The 22093-nt window shown below is 49.5% G+C and overlaps 8 protein-coding genes across 8 annotated transcripts; 5 read left to right on the top strand and 3 right to left on the bottom strand.

Annotated features, from left to right (window-relative positions):
* Positions 1–122: 122 nt before the first annotated feature.
* On the bottom strand, positions 123–1634 carry AtWU_05054 (MDR family MFS transporter; the record flags this gene model as incomplete). Its single annotated transcript, XM_035500164.1, has 1 exon — positions 123–1634. One exon carries the CDS (start codon positions 1632–1634, stop codon positions 123–125), a length of 1512 nt encoding a protein of 503 aa, XP_035356057.1.
* Positions 1635–2198: 564 nt separating this feature from the next.
* On the top strand, positions 2199–2828 carry AtWU_05053 (transcription factor; the record flags this gene model as incomplete). Its single annotated transcript, XM_035500163.1, has 1 exon — positions 2199–2828. The coding sequence occupies one exon, from the start codon at positions 2199–2201 to the stop codon at positions 2826–2828; it is 630 nt and encodes a 209-aa protein (XP_035356056.1).
* A 243-nt stretch (positions 2829–3071) lies between these two features.
* On the bottom strand, positions 3072–4399 carry AtWU_05052 (uncharacterized protein; the record flags this gene model as incomplete). Its single annotated transcript, XM_035500162.1, has 5 exons — positions 3072–3409; positions 3473–3540; positions 3596–3713; positions 3785–4160; positions 4235–4399. 5 exons carry the CDS (start codon positions 4397–4399, stop codon positions 3072–3074), a joined length of 1065 nt encoding a protein of 354 aa, XP_035356055.1.
* A 1085-nt stretch (positions 4400–5484) lies between these two features.
* Positions 5485–6866, top strand: AtWU_05051 (S-adenosyl-L-methionine-dependent methyltransferase; the record flags this gene model as incomplete). Its single annotated transcript, XM_035500161.1, has 5 exons — positions 5485–5625; positions 5688–5814; positions 5863–5986; positions 6051–6490; positions 6553–6866. 5 exons carry the CDS (start codon positions 5485–5487, stop codon positions 6864–6866), a joined length of 1146 nt encoding a protein of 381 aa, XP_035356054.1.
* Positions 6867–8057: 1191 nt separating this feature from the next.
* AtWU_05050 (4-hydroxybenzoate octaprenyltransferase) lies at positions 8058–9068 on the top strand (the record flags this gene model as incomplete). Its single annotated transcript, XM_035500160.1, has 1 exon — positions 8058–9068. One exon carries the CDS (start codon positions 8058–8060, stop codon positions 9066–9068), a length of 1011 nt encoding a protein of 336 aa, XP_035356053.1.
* An 820-nt stretch (positions 9069–9888) lies between these two features.
* On the top strand, positions 9889–11842 carry AtWU_05049 (multicopper oxidase; the record flags this gene model as incomplete). The annotated part of the gene is made up of 3 exons (XM_035500159.1): positions 9889–9967; positions 10040–11646; positions 11726–11842. 3 exons carry the CDS (start codon positions 9889–9891, stop codon positions 11840–11842), a joined length of 1803 nt encoding a protein of 600 aa, XP_035356052.1.
* A 569-nt stretch (positions 11843–12411) lies between these two features.
* AtWU_05048 (uncharacterized protein) lies at positions 12412–16969 on the top strand (the record flags this gene model as incomplete). Its single annotated transcript, XM_035500158.1, has 7 exons — positions 12412–12714; positions 12794–13247; positions 13309–13426; positions 13553–15322; positions 15372–16120; positions 16245–16418; positions 16473–16969. The coding sequence occupies 7 exons, from the start codon at positions 12412–12414 to the stop codon at positions 16967–16969; spliced, it is 4065 nt and encodes a 1354-aa protein (XP_035356051.1).
* Positions 16970–17652: 683 nt separating this feature from the next.
* On the bottom strand, positions 17653–21260 carry AtWU_05047 (NACHT and WD40 domain protein; the record flags this gene model as incomplete). Its single annotated transcript, XM_035500157.1, has 2 exons — positions 17653–19284; positions 19347–21260. 2 exons carry the CDS (start codon positions 21258–21260, stop codon positions 17653–17655), a joined length of 3546 nt encoding a protein of 1181 aa, XP_035356050.1.
* Positions 21261–22093: the final 833 nt, after the last annotated feature.

The raw sequence follows: 22093 nt of genomic DNA, 5'->3' as shown, positions 1-22093 counted from the left end.
AAATTACTATATAGACCAGGTTTAGAATGCCTGGAAGTGGATCAAACTCTCAATTCGCGGCATGAACTGTAACCACAAGATCTACTTCTCGCCGAACACCAGACATTCCTTCCATCCCTCACTCATACATGTTTCTCGGCGCTCTCAGTAGGTGCCCCACTGCTGCAGCCATCATCTTCCCTACCAGTCAGGCCAAACTTTGTCTCAAGCTGTTCCCGCATCGGCACCTCCTTGACAATGAAAGCTACCACAAACGCCAATAACCCGAACGCGATTCCTACCTGCCACACCAACCTCAAACTGTCAACATAAACCCCCAAGACCTGCGCCTTAACACCAGGCGTTGAATCCAAAGACTGCATGAATGTCTTCGACGCCAGTGCATATGCCCCACCATTTCTCAACTCTTCCCGCAGTACAGAACTCTTTACGCGATCCACCAAAGCATTCACTCTGGAATTGAATACAGCCGACGGTATCGCCACACCCCAAACTCCCCCAAAACTGCGCAAAAACGCCCAGGTAGCTGTTGCAACAGCTACATCCGCCTCAGGCAACGGGGCCTGAATGGCCGGCAACGTGGTTGTAAGAAGCACTCCGCTCCCAGCTGCCGCGAGAATCTGTACCCCAACCCAATACCCCGTCGAAGTCATCGCGTTCAGCCTTGTCAACAACCCAAAAGAAATAGTCAGCAAGATGACCCCAATAAATTGAAACGGGCGATACCGGCCCAATATAGACAGCCCCGCCCCGGCAAGAATCGCAAACGGGATCGCCGCAACAGCACTAGGAAGGAAATCCACCCCAGAGGCCGTAGGCGACGCCTCCAAAACCGCCTGAAAATACACCGGAAGAAAGTATGTCATCCAGTACGTGAGGATGGCATGCAAAAACGTCAGCCCAAATGTTGCCAGCGACCTCCGATTCGCAAACAACCGAATCGGCATCGTCGGTTCTTCCACTCCCTTCCCTGACGCCTGAAACACCATAAACCCAACCAGGCCCAGACTCCCCAGCACAAGCGGCAGGATAGTCCTCCAGGACGACCAGGGATGCTCCGTCCCACCCCACGTCAAAGCCAACAGAACCGCGAGCACCGAGGCAACGAGAAGCGTATTCCCAGCAAAATCCACCCGCTTCAACATATCCCGTATCGAATCCTTCTTATACTCCGTCCTCAGAAACATCATCAGAAGCACCAGCGCAGCTCCCGAGATCGGCAAATTTATATAAAATATCCACCGCCAGGTCACCCGCTGCGTCATGATCCCACCGATCACAGGACCAAGACTCAACGCCACCGCAAACACGCTGAATATGACCCCCATATACTTCGGCCGCTCACGCAGAGGCACCAGATCCGACACTATGATATCAACGAGCACGTTGATACCTCCGCCTCCTACGCCCTGGATCGTACGTCCGACGATCAGGACATTCGTAGACCTGGCAGAGCCAGAGACAGCAGATCCGATGGCGAAGAGAACAACAGAGAGAATAATCAGACTGCGCCGGCCGAATATATTCGCCGACTGGCCATAGAGCGGCTGAAAAGCAGTGCTAGTGAGGAAGTACGCGTTTGCGATCCATACATAAGCGGAGCTGGAGTCGAGGTCGTGCACGATGGTAGGCATGGTGGTGGAAATGACCGAGGTGTCGAGGGCGGAGAGGATGGAAGTTATGGATAGTGCGATGAAGATGGTCTATAGTTCCCATATGTGTTAGTATATACTATGTCAATATGTTAGGGAGTAGATACCCAGAAACGCCAGCCTTTCCCTCCCTTCTCGCCTCGGTGTAAATCAGATGATACTCGAGACTCCATGATAAAAGATGCATATAAGCTTTGCAAAGGATCTGATTTGTAGTAGACACGCTCAAAAAAATATATATCTCTGAACCTCAGAATCCCCAATCGTACCTGAAATTCTATATAGTATGGAGTTAATGCCTCAGGCACCACTCTGACTCGGAGATTGTGGACCGACTGACTCTCTCGGCGGTGGGGCGCCTGACTCAGGCAGATCTGTTTCTCTCCCCGAGGCCTTTCTATTTTAGGTAGATAGACAGGACACAACGGCTATATACTGACTATCAGAAAGCGGTGTAAATATTGTATTTTGGTCTATATGAGATATATCTAGAAGAGGATTCACCCGCTGATCTTATCAAACCCAGATTCAGTCGAGCAACATAACATGTCCAGCATCCTCTCCTTCCTCTGCGCCCAAACCATCGGCCGCGTCCTCCCCATCAACGTGGACCGCCTCCCGATCATGGGCCGACGACTCCCAGCACTCGACGGCGTAGAGGAGCAGGACGACTCCGCCGTCTCGTGCCCCGTGAACCCCCCTCTCCCGACAACGGAACGGACCGTCTTCAGCCCCGAAGGATGCCGTGTCTATGGGTACCCCTCGACCGGTGGCGTCCTCATTAAAAACGCTGACCTGGTTGATCTGCTTTTCCTCTCGCTCCCGCGCTTTCAGGCCGTGCAGCGCGCATCCAGTGTCGATGAGGAGGACAGGTTCTGTAAGCTCTTGCGCCGGACTGGGGCGACGTGTTGGCCGAGTAGGGAGGATGAGCTTGAGGCGGTTCTAGGGCTGAGAGAGATGACGGAGGAAGAAAAGAAAGTGCTGGTGTTTGGGTGGCCGGCGGATGGTGTAGGCGTGTGGGTGTTGAGGTTTGCGAATGCCAATGAAATGCCAAGGGATTTTATGAGAATTAGTTTCGCGATGAATATGGAGGAGAGGATCGTGGTTATGAGAGAGTATGGCGCTACTTTTGTGGAGGATGTCTCGCGGGTCGAGGAGCTTCGTGATACGCTTTGAGGTCGAGTATTGGGGTATCCTGGTCTATTTCAATGTTCAGCGTTTACTATTATTCGACATATATCTATCTATATTTGATATTGGGGAGCGGGAATAGATGTGTAATATATACTATACTATACGATATCATGTCTTACCGAAAGGAGGAAAGTGAGCACCTTACAAGCAAAAGCTTCTAGATTGAAGGAAATCCATAATAACAATACACTAATATCATTAATCAATTATAATATATACATATTATCACTTAGGCCCCTCCACTATCGATATATTAACCTCCCGATAAATCCCGCCCTCACTAAAACGCGACTGGGGCAGATGTGATCCGGGCCCCTCCACCCGAGAATGCAGCGCTTCGGTATCCTCATCCTGACTTTGGACCGGCTGCGACGATCCCAGGGTACTGAGTTTGTAATTCTGTCGACGCTTATATCCAGAGGAGGAGTCATAGTAGCCTGTAAACTGGCTCTTGTTCTGTCCGAACAGCGTCGTGAATATAGGACGCATCGGGGGCACGCAGCCGCAGATGATGATCACGAAGAGTTCGGACCCGGACCAGACGTATAGGTTGTATGTTTGCCCTGTGAGGAGATGGAGTCAGTAACCACTGCGATGAAAGAGGGGGGTTGAGGAGGGGGCCGTACAGGTCAGGTCAGAACGCTCTTTCAGTCCAGCGAGGTATTGGATTTTGACGAGGCCGAAGGCTGCAGCTCTAGAATAAGAAGTTAATTATGGGATCATCAGGGATAAAAATATATAATACTAACAATGGACCCAGCCCAAGAAGGGTACAGGTAGCAATCCGCTGCTTGAGGGTGAGACTCGTCCGCCAGATAATCGGGATGGGGAGAGCAGCAAGCACAAGGTCTACCAGCACGTTCCATGCTATAGGCAGCGATATCAGTCAGATAGTCCAAAGGCAAAGATGGTCTCGTGGGAAATTAATGGCAACATACCTGAAATGAAAATCGCAAAGTTCGCTTGTACATTTGTGTTCCAGCAGGTATGGGGAATCCAAGGCTCCCATAGAGCGCGAGGAGGATCACACTGCACGAAGCCAAAGAGGCAGTCCAACCCGCAGAAGATGGTAGTAGAGATCATTAGGAACCATAAGAGCCATTTCATCCAGTTATCATTCGGGCCCAAGATTCGCTTGATTTGTAGAGCCACTGAGCTCTTGCCGGTCGCGAAGCCGAAAATACCCCATACTTGAGTGATCCAGTTGAACTTCACGACCAAGAGTTGTTGGTCGGTTGTTAAGTAGTACAGATGTCGACAGCCTCCTTTGTCGGCGAGGTAGGTCACAAATGCAGCTAGAGTGATGAATAGGAGCTGAAGAAGGGGAAGAGGCGATACATATTAGTATGGTTGGATGTGAGGCATAGGAAAAGGAATGGAGTGCGTACCAGGGTGAAGACCATCATATAGTCATCAGCGCCAAAGCCGTTGATTAGTTTCCGGCCATAGAGTCGCAATGCGACCGCCAGAATGGCGAAAGATGTCTCGGCCCAGTAAATGGCCACCAGAGCAGGGCCGCGATTCTGATCACCGCCAGCTGGTGGTGCACTCATGCTGAATGCTTTTCTTTCTGTTTCGCGACCGTGGCTGGTAGGGTCGACTGATATGGGCTCGGCTTGTCATCATAGCGAAAGGAGGGGTTTTCACGCATATAAGCATGCATCCATGAATAAGACGCCCCCACAGGCGTAGAAGTGCAGCTGGAATATGCAGTCAACCTCGCCAGTTTGTGGTAGTGAGCCCGATCGACCTGTGGCTGTATCGGACTCATGTACAATCTTGTACCTGTCTGGGGGCCAAAGTGAGGAGAAGTACCTGCTGGGCACATGTTTAGTCTACGGGATAGCCGAAAGAATATTACCACATCTGGAGTAGCCACCATCCACTGAGATTATCGGCAGTCAATGCGTATTGCTGACACTTCTGTACGATTTCTCACTAGTTCATTAGCAAGATGTTTGTCCTCTGCCGACAGGTACTGACCAGTTAATTAGTGTAATTCGTTGTTCGTCATTCCCAGTGGCTGCGCTGGCCGGAGACATGCAACTGGAACGCGAGCCGTGAGCAGACTTGGTCTAAGGCTCCGCCCGTCAGAAATTAGTATGAATTTGGGGATTTGTGTAGCCGAGCGGCCAACTCAAAGGCTGCGAAGGCTCGGCGTGATTGCTCTCTGTGGGTTAGGGTCTCCACCAGCCGTCGATCAGATTATCCCGTCTGTATTATCGTTTGCGGTGGAAAGCGGCCCTCCATGGCGGGGAGCGACTTACCCTATGTGGACCAGGCCTTCAGTGCTGCAGCAGCCCCCAAATCGGCTCCACCATACAAATCAAAGCTTAGTTTACTGGAATTTAGTCTACCAGAGAAGTCGCAGGGGTCCCCTGGAAATCCAAACATAGATTGCTGGAGGCGGCATTGACATTAACCGCCCAGAGGTTCTTTCTTTGTCTTCTAGCACAAACCCAGCATCAAGGATGCCCAATGTGATGTTTGCACCTTGTGTCCAGTGTGATCTTCCCTGTAGTTAAATAGTAGTAACAATCCTGCCCTACTCATGCCTCATATTACCCCATTGGTTCTCAAAATTCAGCATCCGTCAGTGACTTGAAATCCAGCAACATACGAACGAGCAAAGAAAACCATGGAGGCCCTGGTGGAAGAAGTCCGGAGACAGGCCAAGGCCGGTGATGAGAAAACGCGAAAGGATATCTTGGATTCACTGAGCAAGCTGTATGCTTCTATCGAATCTCCAGATGATACTGTTCAGCGCTTTACCTTCTACGTATGCACCCGCTCCTGCAGTTGGCTAAGCCAAGTATAGTTAATTGGATATTCCCTCACCAGAATATGCAACTGGCCTGCATCCGTACCGCCATCGATCTAAAGCTATTCGAGCTATTAACACAGGCCGATGGCCCCCTCACTGTGGACCAGCTGAGTGAGAGCACAGGAGCCAATCCAGTGTTCATGGGTATGTAATTCCCTCACAAGTGGAAGAGCTCGGTTCTAACCGAACAAGGCCGGTTACTGCGTTATTTGGCTTCCTATCATGCAGTCCAGGAGGTCGCCAAAGATACGTTCACTGCGTCCAACATCTCCAGAACCTTTTCCCAGCGTGGATTCCAAGCTGCTGTTGGCCATCTGTATGTAGTACTCTCCCCCGGACTCTCACAAGGGACTTGATTTAATGACTGTCTCGTAATACAGCTTCAACAATGCCGGCCCGTCCATCCAAGATCTTCCGGCCTTCCTGAAAGAGAACGGATACCCCGATATTCAGGATAATGTAAAGACACCTTTCCAGAGAGTCATGAACACGGAATTACCGGCGTTTCTATGGCTGCAAGAACACCCTGAGAATTTGGCATTCTTCAATGAACACATGCAAGCCAATCGATTCGGCATGCCCACCTTCTTGGATGTCTTCCCAGCCCCCGATAAGGCCAGTGAAACAAGCGCCGACCGAGCCCTTTTCGTGGATATTGGAGGAGGGTTCGGTCAGCAAGCTATTTCCTTCCGGGAAAAGTACAGCCAACTCGAAGGCCGAGTGATTGTTCAGGATCTGGCCCCGACCACGGCCAACGCGACACAGCATCCTGGCGTAGAGTTCATGGCTTATAACTTTTTCACTCCCCAGCCAGTGAAAGGTACGACCTCTCCCAACTCCCATCGCTTACCCTGTAGTATACGATCGTTAACATGAGAACAGGAGCGAAATTCTACTACTTGCGGAATATCCTCCACGATTGGCCAGATCACAAGTGCGTGGAGATTTTGCAGAATATTAAGGATGCTATGGCCCCAGACTCCTATATTCTGATTGATGACATGGTCCTGCCTAATGTTGGCGTTCACTGGCAGCAGGCACAATTAGACATGCTCATGATGGCGGCCTTGGGCGCTCGGGAGCGAACTCAGGAACAGTGGAATCAGCTGTTACAAAGCGCAGGGCTGAAGATTAACCAGGTGCACACGTATACAGAGAGCTTGCAGGATAGCATTATCGAAGCCGTTGCTGCATAATGCAGAACTTAGTGCCGGTGCACGTACTTCTAGTTAGCTCAATTGAAGATTTAATTTTCTCCATGTTGCTAGTGTATTGGCCCATGTCAAATCGGAGATAGGGCTCCTTTCTATTAGTTCGGTGGGGGCTAAAGCCGCTCTCTGATATGCGGAGACCTGGAGATAGATTCGCCCCCATTTCGCTGGAAGCAGAGTTCATTTCCGAGACTGGGCAGTTAATCTAACGGATTACGTCTTGTTACGCTGCTGTATTATGTGGCAGTACCACTAGATCGATTCTCGATCCCATTTGTGCTGCAAATACTCCGTAGTGCATCATTTTCTGCTCTCCCGTTTTCACTATTTTTTCTTTTTCTATTTCATGTATTTCTTCTCACGTCAGGTTGTGACTGCTCCGGCATAATGCTTGGCTGCAGCTGCAAACACTTGGTGCAGTGGAGTAGTGTGTCTAGACAAGTGATAAGTGGAGACCTGCCAAAACATGCTTAAATACTTATCCGCTGATGCATTTGATCCTTGATCTCGAAATCAAATGCTATGAAATCTACTAACAATTGAATTTACAGCCTCATCTGTACCAGCTATCAAGTCACTCCTTTGTATGCAGCAAAAAAATTCCGCAAATAGTCAAAGATCGACGGTCCGAATAACTGGCAGAACGCCTTATCAAGCACATCACTTACTGCATTCGGACTGCAGCACGGCTCCCTCACGGTGAACCGCTAAACCAATGCAGGCTCGCTTGCTTAACTGCCCCATTTCTTGGACCCCAACCTAATCGAAGAGGGAGGGGCACCGTGAGCACAGCCCGCAATGTTCACTCGTCCAGTTTTCTGCATTTGCCATGGCTCGAGTCTGCCTGTCTCCAGATGGTGAGTATAGCTTAGGAACGACTTGGCAAAATAATGTCTCACTCATGTGTATCTATTTGTTCTCGGATCAATATCTGTATCTAGAACAATGTGTGTGTGTGTGTGCAATGTATGTTGAAATCAAAGATATATAAGACACATTCCTCCCATATCAATGAACCAGAACAATCCATTATCAATCATCCTTCATCCTTTCCAATCCACTCTCGGTTCCTCCGAGATCAGACATACACATTTCATCACTGCACTCACAGTGTCTACCCTATCATAGCCTCCCCAAATCATCCTTCAAATCATCCTTCCCCCTGATTCCAACACAATGGAAGAGACCCTTACCCAGCGCCAAACCGTGCACAAGGTGGCCATAACCGCCCGTCACGAGGAGGTCAAAGCCCCGACCACAAACAAGATGCCAATCCAAGGCGTAGCCAAACTGGTCCCATCATCCTGGGTCCCCTACGTCCAACTAATGCGGCTCGACCGACCGGGCTTCCTCGGCTTCTTCATGCCCACCCTAATGGGCCTCTCCGCGGGCGCCACACTAGCCTCCCCGCCCATCACAGCCCCTGAATTCCTCCAATCCTTCATCTTCTTCTGGGTCGTCACCAACTTCATCCGCGGGGCCGCCTGCACCTGGAACGACAATGTCGACCAAGACTTCGACCGCAAAGTACCCCGAACCCGCTGTCGACCCATTGCCCGCGGAGCCGTCTCCACCACGCAAGGCCACATCTTCACCCTAGCTCAAGTCGCCATCACCGCCTGGATCCTGAGCCACCTCCCCGCCCAATGTCACGCATACAGTCTCGCCATGGGCGTGCTGCACGCCATCTACCCCCTCTGTAAACGGTTCATGGACTTCACCCCCGTTTTCCTGGGCCTGCCTTTCTCCGTGACTATGATCCTCCCCGCTGTCGGGATGGGCGTGGACCCGTTCTCCGCTCCGGCGGCTTGCCTGTTCGTGGTTGAGTTCCTCTGGACGATTATCTATGAGACGATCTACGCGCATCAGGATGTGCAGCATGACGTCCAGGCGGGTGTTAAGTCCATGGCGGTGAGGTATAGAAATTCTACTAAGATTATTGCCTCTGTGCTTGGTGTCGTTATGGTTGGGTTCCTGGTTGCGGTGGGTGTTACTGCGGGCTTGTCCGGGGTTTACTTCCTTGTGGGCTGTGGTGGCACCGCGCTTTCGTTGACGGTTATGATTTATTCGGTCGATTTGACCAAGCCGGCTAGTTGTTTGTATTGGTTCCGTATGGGTTTCTTTATTGTCGGAGGGAGTAAGTCGGCTGGATTCTTGGCTCAGTATTTGGTGGATCTTTTGGCGTAGGTTGGAGAAGTTGTTTAATGGGGGGTGGATGAGAGTGGTGTGTTGGGGAGAGTCGTGATACAGAGTAGATAAACTGGAAGAGAGATGGTTATGTTCGAAGATTTACTTCTTCACATATAGCTTATGAATTACTCAGGCTGAATGATCACTTATGAATGCAAATCATCGAAAAGTGCGTGGCGGATGATAGAGTGTCCAGTTGTTGATCTTTGCAACATGCCGCATCAACATTCTCAGCAAGCAATTAGGTAGGGTAAGTCTCTAGATACTAAGCAGTAGTAAGCAGTAGTATTGTGGGGGCCAAACAAAGAATCAATATCTACAGTCACATAACTCCAGATCTTCTAAATCTTTACCCGTAAGTGGGTCACTTATTGGGGGCCGTCGCTAAGTGTGCATCAAGCATGATCCTGTTCAACACGAATCTGGGGGTCGAGCTGGCCCTCATAGTCATGGATTATCGTTGCTCTCCAGAGCTGCACCACGTTGCTGATGCAGATCCGCAGAGTTCTGGAAACATCCCTATTTGTTGGCATGGTCTGGGTTCGTGAACTAAGTATTTGAAGTAGTACTATAGATGATCCCAACAAGCATGCTATAAACATAGGAAAACGTGGCTAGCCATGTACAAGCCCCCTGTTCCCACTCAGATCAATTGTTCACCTCAAATCGGGCGTAAAGGTTGATCCTTCATAAGTCTAAATTTATATCTAACTCGCAGGATCCGTGTTTATTTAGGAGTAAAACATACTTATATCTAAGCTGCGACCCATCTGAAATCATGCTGTCTCCCCAGCAAACAACAGAATAGCGTAATATCATGGTCTATTGGCAGTCTTGGTTCCTCCTTTTGGGGACGGTTGTCTCCTTCAACCCCTTTGAGTCACATCGCCCTGACGGTATTCTTCATAATGCCCCTTTTCTTTCCTTCAACCCTGTAGTGTTCTCTCGGCTAACTAATAACTTGATAGGTTTATCTCCTTACGGCCTCTTGCCGGCATCTCCTCTTGGCCCTTTCTTGAAGTCCGGTGGCAACAACCAAAATCAGCATTCCAACCCCGAACACCCCCCATGGAAGGACATCTCGCCCTCAGGAGGCCCCCCTGACACAGGTGTTACACGTCACTACAACTTTACCATCACACGGGACATCACCGCCCCAGATGGCTACCAGAAGAGCGGCATCCTCATTAACGGGCAATTCCCAGGCCCATTAATCGAAGCCAACTGGGGCGACATGATCTCCGTCACCGTCAACAACATGATCACAACCGACACCGCAGAAGGCTTGACCCTGCACTGGCATGGACTCACACAAGCCAAGACTCCCTGGGAAGACGGAGTCCCCGGCATCACCCAGTGTCCAATCGCCCCCGGAGGAAGCTTCACTTACACCTTCCAAGCCGATCAGTACGGCACTAGCTGGTACCATTCCCACTACAGCGCCCAATACACCGATGGCGCATACGGGCCCATGATCATCCACGGCCCTGTCCAGCCCGAAGCCAGCTACGACTATGACCTAGGACCCGTCATCATCTCCGATTACAGCCACCTGAGCTACTTCGAAGTCCTAGAAAGCATCTTCTCCATCCCCCCGGTCTTCCCCAACGTCGACAACAACCTGATCAACGGACGCGGCGCCTACAACTGCAACAGCAGCTCCACTACCACCTGCAGCCCCAGCTCCAGCCTATCCCGCTTCAACTTCTCCTCCGGCAAAACCCATCGTCTTCGACTAATGAACACGGGCTCCAACGCGAACCAGAAGTTCACCATCGACAACCATACCATGACTGTGATCGCCAACGACTTCGTCCCCGTACAGCCCTACACCACCGACGTCGTCACCCTCGGCGTCGGCCAGCGCACCGACGTAATAGTAACAGCCACCGGCAACCCAACAGACTCATACTGGATGCGCGCCTCCATCGATATGACCTGCCTCAACGCCACAGCCAGCATCCCCACCGTCAAAGCCGCCATCTACTACGAACACGCCGACACAGCAACCTGGCCAACCACCACCACAACCACAAAATGGGAAAGCAACAACTGCGCCAACGACCCCCTCAACCTCACAGTCCCTTACTACCCCCAAACACCCCCATCCACACCCGCCACCACTCAAACCATCGAAATCACCCTCGCCCAAAACACCACCGGCCACACCCTCTTCTATGTAAACAACTCCACCTTCCGCTCAGACTACAACACCCCGCTCCTCCTCCTAGGCAAATCCGGCAACTTCTCAGACCCGGACCCAGACCTGAACGTCTACAATTTCGGCTCTAACTCCACTGTCCGTCTCATTATCTATAATCTCTTCTCCATGCAGCACCCGCTGCACCTCCACGGCCATAATTACTGGGTGCTAGCCCAGGGAAGAGGGACCTGGGATGGAGTCGTCACTAATCCTATGAATCCTCAACGTCGCGATACACAGATCGTCCAGCCGGGCACGGAGGATAGTCCCGCGTATGTGGTGCTTGAATGGCAGGCGAATAATCCCGGTGTTTGGCCGCTTCATTGTCATATGTCGTGGCATGTTAGTGTCGGGTTGCTTTTGAATGTGGTTGTAAGTTACTTTTTCTCCCCTTTCTTTTTATACTTGTTTTTTGTATGCTGGAGTGGATGCTAATGGGCATGTGGTATAGGAACGACCGGATGATATTGAAAGGCTTGCTATTCCGGAGTCTATGGCGCAGACGTGTCGGGATTGGACGGATTTCAGTAACCGGAGTTTCGTGGATGAGATTGATTCGGGGGTGTAACTCAGATATTCAATATTTAGTATCAAAACTAGGCCTTGTACAACTCATTTTGTAGATTTGCTTATTCCGAACAGAATTCATATTGCAATTCATTTGTGTAGTACCTTGAATGTTAACGTAGGTCAGCGACTAGTACTCCACTTAGTTGTCTGTCACAGATGGTTAGTGCGCAGAATCTAATACTCGGTTCTATACATAACTGTTAAAATAGATCCCGAGTTACTTTAAGGTTGTATACTGACATTATCATGATACCTCATGAGACTTTCGAGTTCGTTGGGCATCATTATATAATCTTGGTTTTTTTCTTTTTCTTTTTCTTTTCTTTTTTTCTGTTTATGTCGTTCTATTTTTTATTTCTTTTTTCTCGTTCGCTAAGAATAGAAAACTAAATGAATGACGTGGTCGGATAAGCGCCTGAACCCCGCCCTTTTTGGCGCGTAGCTACTCTGACTCCAGACACACCTTCAATCTTCCTCGCAACTCTGTGGATGTGATTAATTATTATCACAGAAAGGTTCCTTGCACCTCGTCAGCTCGTATGGTCTCCTGTGGAACAACAAAGCATCATGGGGAGAAATAGAGGCAGCATATTCGAAGAATTGTCCAATACCTTCGTCTCCACCGTGGAATGTCTTTCTCCCCAGCACAAAGATCTGCTTGCCTCTTGCAAAACTCCCGATGATCTGGTAAAACAACTCTCGGAGATCGAGTCTCTGAAGAAAGCCCGGCGACGTGAGACGCAGTGGGTCGGATCCATTCGGAGAATCATCGAGCGACTCGCGCCATACTTCGAGGCGATTGACACTCTAGTCTCATGTGATCCAATCCATGCGGCTACAATATGGGGTGGCCTCCGGGTGGTGCTTCAGGTAAGCTCATGATCTTGCCGCAGTATCCTAGTTGCACCATTAGCTGACTTGTGGTGGTTGCTGATCATATTGTTCCCAGCTCGCGAGCAACTTTGCGACGTTTTTCGAGAAGATTATGAAGTGCTTGGATCGAATAGCCGAGATATTTCCGATATATGAAAGGATAGAAAGACTGTTCGAAAGCCAGCCGCCTGGCCTGCAGTCGTCGCTGGAGCATCTGTATACGGATTTGTTCCGGTTTCTGTCCGAGGTGCTGCGCGTCTTTTGCAAAGCGACAGGCGGAATCAAGAGCACGGCGCGTGTAATTGCGGCAACGGCTTGGAAACCCTTCGATGAGGTCTTTGGGGAGATTACTGAAGACATGGAGTTTCACCGTGGCTTGCTGAACCAGGAAATCTCATATCTCCAGATGGGCCAGTTGAGGACTACGGGCCGTAATCTCGAATCCGAGATTCGGAAGGCCGAAGAAGAACGCAAGCAGGCCGCGGTCGCGAGGGAAAAGATTCGAGATATGCTCGAGCAACAATGGAAAGGTGACCGCGTCCGCAAGGTTTCATTTAGCTGGTCCCGAGAATTGACCCTTTGGCACTATAGATATGACATTCGATCGCCTCCAGAAATGGATTGATCCCCCTGAATTCGCCGAGAGGTTCGAAGATTCCCTTGCGGCGAGAGAAGATAGCACGGCCGAGTGGATCTTCAAGGATAAGACGTACGAACAATGGAGTCAACAACTCGAACCGACCGGCCACAAAGAGAGATTGCTAGGCTCCAATGTACTTTGGATTAATGGAAAGTGAATACAACCCTGGGCAATGTTCTGACTTGTCTAACATAGAGCAGGTAATCCGGGCTGTGGGAAGAGTGTCCTTGCCGCCTCCCTCATAGACCATATGAAGTCCAACCCAATGACCAAGAACTCGATGTTCACAGGTAGTCACGCCGAGAGCCCAATATGCTTCTATTTCTTTGAGGCTGGCTATCAAAACAGAGACGGTAGCACGGCAGCGTACCGTGCGATCTCAGCTCAATTGCTTCATTATTTCCGTGATGACATGGATGTCCAGTATCTATTCTCCTTCTGCATGACAACATCTGATCATGGACAAATGAAAGCATCCGGAGAGGAGCTCACAGACCTGATTCTTCTCATCACCGAACATTTGCCCAGGCTGATGTTTGTTATTGATGGGGTCGATGAGTGCAAAGACAAAGCCAAGTTAGTCTTGTTCATCCAGAGGTTATCGCAGACCACATCGGCACGAATCATCGCTTTCAGCCGCCCGAATGTCCAAGAGCTTTCTGCCAGAACAAGAGACGACATGCGCATCGCCGTAAGAGGGAAAAATGATACAGACATTGCTCTCTACCTTTCCAACAAACTGTGGGAGCTTGTAGAGGATGGTTACTTTCCAGACAACTTCAGCTACGAAAGCAGGATCCGTGAGTTGACCCAGAGAGCAGACGGTATGTTTCTGTGGGCGCGTCTTCTCATCGCCTATCTGAGCTCTCCCGCGTTGTTGTGTGAAGACCGTGAAGCTATAATTGCTGAAGAGAACCTACTCGAGGGACTTGAGAATATTTACGAAAGAATATTCGAGATGATCTGCAGAAGTGGAGCCCCTGAACGCAGGCTTGCAGGGCACATCTTTACGTGGCTTCTCCATATGAAACGGAAATTGACCGTTGCGGAACTTCATGAGGCCTATGTAACTTCCCGGCAAGTATCCGGAACCGCTCACAAGGACCGGTTCAGAGATTTTGAGAACGTGGTCATCATCACCTGTGGCGGGTTGATTGAGACTGAATATGCAACCATCCGCGCTCAAACTCCACAGCATCGTTACCTGCGATTCATCCACACCTCCGTTAGGGACTACCTACAGTCCTGCGTGTCGGAGCAGATTCATGATCATCGGATCACAAACAGCGTTCTTACACTAATTCAACCCTCTGCGATCGCGCACTTGAACATATCAAAGACGTTGCTGGCATATTTACAAAAGGAATTGCGTAATCAGACATTGACGGAGACTCTCACCACGGTGGTCTCGAAGGAGGCATTGGATATGAGGTTGCCGTTGTGCAGTTATGCTGCTGTCAATTGGCCGTACCATCTATCCAAATGCGGTGTTGGATCTGCTCAATCCGAAGCATGCGTTTCTCTGCTCGCCGCAGTATCTCAATTGATGAAACAGAAGTTTACCCTGATGGCATGGATAGAGACATGCTACACCAATAAAAACCCCCCTTCAACCAATGAGCTACGACGCTGCGCAACGCAGATGACAGATTTCTTCCTGACCAATCCAATTTCAGAACGTAATCTATCTCGTCTCCCACACGACCTGCTGGAATTTTGCCGAGATCTGGAAGACATTGAGGAGAAATGGGGCCAGACACTCCGTGAACGGCCGAGTGGCATATGGGAAGAACTGACCGCATTCACACCCAGCTCATTCCTTGCGAGGACAAAAGAAGTGACAGTCCATTCCCTAGATTCTTCGAGTCATCTTAACAACGATAGACACAAAGAAGCATTTTCGAAGGTTTCGCAGGTAACTCGGGACGGGCGATACGTTGTCGTGCTAAGCATTTGGGCACCCACGTAAGTAACATCCCGGACAAAAAGTTGCAAAGTTGCTCAGACGTAGTAGGGAGTTCATGGCACTGCGCTCGAATTCGGAGGCCTCATCATCCATTCAGCAAGTGTACCGATATATACAAGGATGGGTCGCTCAATGGAATGCATATTCCGCTGATACGCAAAAGCTCGTCAGCACCTTGACGGTCCCTATCGATAAAAACGAGGTTATGCTGCAGATGCTTCACACACTGTGGTATTCCACTCGCAGCAATGAATGGTATCTCCAGTTTCCCATCTCGATCGCTCCGGACGGACGCCACTTCAGCGTTCTGCGGACCGTCTATGTTGCGATATTGACAGCCGGTGAACCGACCGCCGCCGCTATGTCTCTTCCTCTCCAGGAAGTACCCAAAGTATTCAATTATTGGCAGATACCACAGCAGGAACTACAGGGAGACAATCCCCCGTGGTGGACTGTGGACATAGGCACGCGGTCGACAGACCAGGATTCCTGTAACGTCTACTTTTATTGGATCTTCTTCGATGTCCATGCACAGTATATCTGTTTCATCGATCAGCCACTAGGCGAGCAGAATAACCTTGCAGTGTTCGCAATGGCGCAAGAAACGCATGCTCTTGAGCTGTCTCTGACACTAGTCGCACACACCTCGAAGAGACTGGTCGCTCCAAAGAGGGCAACGCAGCGATTATTCGATAATGAACGTGAAGTTCGACAATTCATGGTGGTATTCCATCCCAGCTTACCTCTACTTGCCCTCGCTGTGTCTCGCGCGATATGTCTCTGGAGCTTTAGCACTGGTATGCCATCAAATAGGGTCTTCCCCCCCCCACCACCACCTTTCTCTGCCTTTGTTTTGTTTATTCATTCGTTCCCCGAATTGTTCGTCCCTACCCTAAAGAAGAATTCTAAAATCGGCAATAGGCCCAAACAAACTCATCGAAGTCGCTCGTATCCGGGGCGCGATCGAAAACTTGAGTTTCTCAAGCTGTGGGCAAAGGATTGTCGCGACCTGTGCCGGCAGCTCCGATATCATTGATATCCCTCGTCAATTTCTTGGGCACCAGCTGGATTCGAATATGTGTCAACAGCCCATAGGTGAGTCTCTATTAAGCGGCCCGTGCAGCGAAGGTAGTCCACTAACAGAAGCAGTATCGCCGCAAGGCTCTTCGAAGCCGACTGGCTTCTCCGCAGCTTCCCTGCACCCTAAACATGCGTTAGAAGCCACATGTGCGACGGTGCTGGCGACGGATCCCACGAGTGCAGCTGTGTTTGCCACCCCGAGCTTGTATACAGCCCCGGATGGTACACCCATCGTCTCGCAGATCAGGAATAAAGGTACTTCTATTGTCGCCAGTCATTCGGCTCAAGGTGCAGGCTACGACAACGCCGGTAGTCAGGCCTTTCCTATCACAATGCTGCCAAGAATGCCCGGCATTGAAGAGCTGCGGCCGGAGATGATTAGACCCCGCACTGTTGTCGATTCGCACCGATTGGTACTCAACTCAGTCAAGCGAACGTGGGTCAGTCTTTCGAGGTCGCCCCGTGAGGAGTATCCGATGCTGGTGGAATTTGATCAACAAATGTTCCGGCAAGGAGATAATTCAAGGTGGGTCGAATCTGAAAAAGGAAGCCACATTTTAGAGTGAAAAAAGCGGACCATTTACGGGGGACAGTAGCAGACATCGAACAATAACGATTTTTAGGACTTACTGCCAGCAAGATAATGATAGATCAATAGAAGATAAAATATAACAATCAAAGAATCTATCACAGAATTTGAAGCTATCAAATCTATTCCCAGAGTTCCATGCGCTAAATTGAATAGATATAAGACTATTAGAAGGACTGTTCCAAGAAGTTATAAAAAGCCAATATGAAAGCTATCTTAGTGGCTGTTTGAGTGTCTGTCTAACTAGCTATTCAGGAATGGTTTTTAAGTAGTTATTTAAGTGGATGTTTAAATAATTATTTCTAGGGCTGAAAGCTATGTTTTAGAATATTCAATATGCGGTAAAAGCAGCAGTGAGCATACTCCAACACTTAACTTTGTTATTGCCCGATGGCCGCTATTTCCCGCCGTAGACCATTGGCGGAACGAGGTGTCATGATCTCAATTTTCGTACATGAAGCGTATAGAGCCGTGAACACCAACATCTAGAGTACATAGTACCCTATAACCTTTTCCCTCAGATTTGTTGTAGTCTACGCATCACAAAGTAAACACGTGCAGTAAAATTGCCACATTGCTAACAAGAAATGTACGTACTATACCTTTCTCCATATAACATTCTGTTATGCACCTTGTTAGGAAATCATACTTCAAAGAGACCTAGTCCAGAGACACTTCTAAGAATGAGACTTCGCCAGCCGGATCGCTCAAGACAATCAGTCCGCCGATAGTAGCAGCACTATATCCCTGAGGGATCTTGAAAAGCTTGTCCGACTTCATACAAATCCAGCCCTGGTCGATAGAAACGGGCTTATCGCATTTGACTGTAGAGGGAGCCGCCTCAGTGCTAGACTCTACATCAAAATGCTCTTCGTTCGCTTCCAGATATGAGCCGTCGTCTGAGAACGAAAGTTGCCGTACTGGTGATCTGGTATCAAATGACCCGCAGGGGAGTCCTGTGGTAGTGCTCCAGAGCCTGACCCTGGGCTCTGTTGTGTTCGCAGATGCGACGAGCAAGCCATTGGGAGAGATTGCGAGCTTCTGGACCCCCTTGGCATTGTTTTCATAGGCCACCGAACGGGCTTGATACACATCCCAGAGCCAGATTGTGCTGTCACTGGATGCAGAAGCAAGAAGCGATCCATCGCGGGAGAATGCGATGGCATTCACCGGGGCCGTGTGACCTTTCAGCGTGCTAATAAGCGTTCCGGTTCCCGCGTCCCACAATCTCAAACACCGGTCTGCAGCTGCCGATGCTATCAGCGTGCAATCAGGCGAGAAATCGATCATTGTCACGGCACACTGCCCATGCGCTAAGGTCATGGAAACCTGACCTGTCCCTATATCCCAGAGCTTTATGGTACCATCGCCCGAGGCAGACGCCAGCATCCTCCCATCCAATGAGAATTTCACATCACTAACGTAGTCAAGATGGTCAATGAGAGAGCCTTTGAACTCCCCAGTTGCGGGGTCCCAGAGCATGATGATTCCATCATCTGATGACGATGCAGACGCCAAAAGTCTACCATCGGGTGAGAATTGAACGACCTCCACACTGAAAGAGTGGCCATCACAGCTCCTACAAAGTCTTTCTGCATCTACGCCCCACAGTATCACCAGGCCATCGTCTGAGCCAGCGGCAATAAGCTTGCCGTCCGGCGAGAAAGTGATTACGTTCACGCTAGAATGGAGTTGGAGCATGCCCTGTAAATCCCCGGTCGCAGAATTCCAAATGGTCACTCGATCCGCGTATGCGGACGAGATATGCTGGCCATCTGGAGAGAACACTACCGCTGTAACGGTGGAGACAGAGTGTAGCGTATGCATCAGTAGGCCGGTCCGCGAGTCCCACAGGTGGACGGTCTCATCCCAGGATGCAGAAGCAAGCATTTTGGAGTCAGCAGAGAAGGCAACCGCACAGACTACATTTGTATGACCGTGCAAGATCTGCAGCTCTCTTCCAGTAGCGGCATTCCATATAATTACGGTGTGGTCCCACGATGCCGTCGCGATTAGCCTATTGTCCGGTGAGAACGCTATGACACTCACGGCCTTGTCATGGCCCATAAGCATGGCCAATCCCGCACCCCATGTTGGTTGAAATTGTGGCAACCGGTGCACATAGGCAGGGATGATGTGCTCGTATGCGCTGCGAACGACGGACTCTTTAGGTGCAAATATAATTGCTGAAGAGTATAACTGCAACGGAGCATTGTCGAGAATCCAACGATTTTGCCACGCAAATCGCCACGCATCATTAATAAAAGCGGCCAGTCGAGTATCTTCTGCAGCCTTATCAAATGGGTCAGCATATGCTTCCATCATTTGCTACATGACTATAGTAATGGACTGACCAGGCAGAGTTCACGTAGCTGATACATCATAATGATGGACTCAGAGCCTTTTCCGATCAAGCTTAGAGCTTCGAGCCAATGAAGCAAATGCTGCTGGAGGAACTTTCGAATTTCCACTTCACTTATAAGACTTGAATCGGCTCGCATGAGGTGATGAGCCCAGTAGCTACAAGCATACTGTAGAGATGAGGGGAAACATTTGTCGATAACATCAATTGGAACATCAACACCCCGTGCTTCTGCTCTAGAAACCCTGCATATATCTCGTTTCAGATGTTGGCCCATGACCCTAAAGCAATGCGAAGTTATCTTTGCATGTGTCTCTGCCTCGCTCACACGGAATTGGGTATCTGTGCTGTTGAGAAACCCTCGAAAAGAAAAATGGAGAAGTTTGACTGGTGCATCCACATCTTCAGGTATATTGAGAATAGTTTGAAGGCTCTTCAGCGATTTCTTGATGTTGTCTACAGGCATATTGACTAACTGTGCCAGAGTCGGCGCTGAAAGAGGTGTAGCAAGATGAACGATGACGCCCACCGTATCTTGAAACTCTTGAATGAAATCCTTGGTTTTATTCTCATCAGCATGGTCGAGTAACTGATTCAGGACAGACAGGTATATTGTTTCCAGAGGTTTGTGCGGTACAGAGAGAATATGGTCTAGTTGCTGTATCGGGTCCCAATGTCTGTCTCCAATATAGCGACAAACTAATGCCGCGTAAAAAAACGAAGGAGTACTCATATTGGTCAGCCTTTCTATGATTTCACTTCCGGGCCAACGTGTGGACAGACCCTTTTCATAGCCTATCTGCCATAATTCGTGTTCCAAGAACAGTCTGATGTCGTTCTCAATCACTGATGCAGATAGATCATCAAGACTCTCACCACGGTGGTCATTAGAAAGCATGAGCTCAAGCCGTATGGGAAGTTCGGGCCGGCTTGTTAAGAATATCCGGAGACTTACAGATTGCGAACTCCGCAACCTTGGTAAGAGTTGAAGAATTACTCGTATGTCATCTTCATCACATTGGTCCAATTCATCAATGACGATCACGGTTCTGGTAGATTGGTTAAGTCGTAAGCTGAGCAGCGGTTGCAGGATAAGCTTTTCGAACTGCACACTCAGTGATCTGTGCGGAAGATCAGGATCGTCCTCCATTGCAGCCCTGACAGCGGGGATCAGTTGCTGATGGCGAAGAATCAATTGTCTCACAATAGTGGGAAACAAATATCGTGCAGATTCGCGTCCCACCGTTCCTAGCTTAAAGAAAAACGTGGCGCCAAGCTGATCCTTTTCTTCGAACAAGTTTGCAACTGTTAGGGCGATTGTGGACTTTCCTGTGCCTGGCATCCCACTCAGCCAGAAGATAGTTTCGCTGTCTGCAGATTCTGCCCACTTGGAGATTAGAGTAAGAAGCTCAGTTCTAGTACCTGGAAGGCAGATCGCCTCATGGGTATTAGAAAGGGATTTGTGATGCGCTTCTTCCGCCATAGGTAGTTTATCCACAATGTATCGGAGGCTTCCGCATTGCAGAGACTCGGTCAGTTGATCGATTTGACGAAGGATTTCCCTTGCCTCGGCCTCACAATGTAAATGCTGGATCGATTCAGCTAGTGAGGATATAGCGTCCTCTTCAGTCGTGACAGGAGCATTCAGCTCGGTGAACGGCTGCTCTGTGAACGTTGTGACCAGGCCCCATCCATTATATGCCGTGCTGGAGTCTCGTGTCCTTTTTATATGCGCTGTGTATTTTAAGATATCTTTATAAAGTCTGACCAGGGCTACTCGCAAGTGGCCTTTGTCTACTTGGTTGGCCGAGTTCAAGATGACTTCGGTGCAGGCACACTGAGCTAGAGTATCCACAAAAAAATTGATTTTGCCGAATAAAGCATCTTGTAGGTTCCGATCATTCATGGCGACCTTGGTGCCGAACAGGTCAGCGGGGAGCAATGTACTGTCTGTACACACATTTGAAATACCCCCATACCTTCAGTCCAACAGATACCACTTCCCAAGCAATAGCCGCATGCGAGTGAGGGTCATAAGCCACAATTGCAACGCTAGCATTCTGAAATGATAGCGCTGCGGCTAGTATATTTATCAAGGATGATCGCGCCTTTCCATCTGCCTCTGCGTCTAAGTCTTTGTATTGTGCTTTGATGATGTCAATTAGCTCGGTAATAGAAACGGACGTCTGCGATTCTTGCGGTCTGTCTGTTGTCTTGGGAGATGGTCGATGTCGTGATAATACTCTCTGGTCCTCATTGTCGAGTTGATCATATGCCATTTGCCATAAGTCGCCGCTTACTCGGGACAGTGGCGGCAATGAAAAACCTGTGGAATCACCTCTCAGAGCTTCCATATCTTTGGATTTCAAGAATGTGCAAAACTGGCCCAAATGGACATAGTCACCATTAAAGTAAGGCCTGGAATTAGTTTGTAATGTGGGTTCGGATTTGAATGAGATGAGTGTGTTGGAGAGCTTCGCAGCGGGGCAGCGAAGGGGTCAAACTCTAGACGATAGTTTTATTATTTTTCTTCCTTTGAAAGAGGGGAGGGGGTGGATTTGCTTTTTTCTATCGGCGTTCGCCCGCTCCTACTGGAGGTGAGTATGAGTTGTCACAGCTGAACAGCAGGGATCTAAGCTAAATCCCGGTCGTATCCACATTGTACACTCGCCCACCCCAGTCATCTGCTTCACCGAGAAGCGACACTAGCTTGTACATATCATGGGCAGAGCCGGGGTT

This window comes from Aspergillus tubingensis, assembly GCF_013340325.1.
Source record: "Aspergillus tubingensis WU-2223L DNA, scaffold_7, whole genome shotgun sequence".
Lineage (NCBI taxonomy): Eukaryota > Fungi > Ascomycota > Eurotiomycetes > Eurotiales > Aspergillaceae > Aspergillus > Aspergillus tubingensis.
This window is presented reverse-complemented; position numbering and strand designations above follow the sequence as displayed.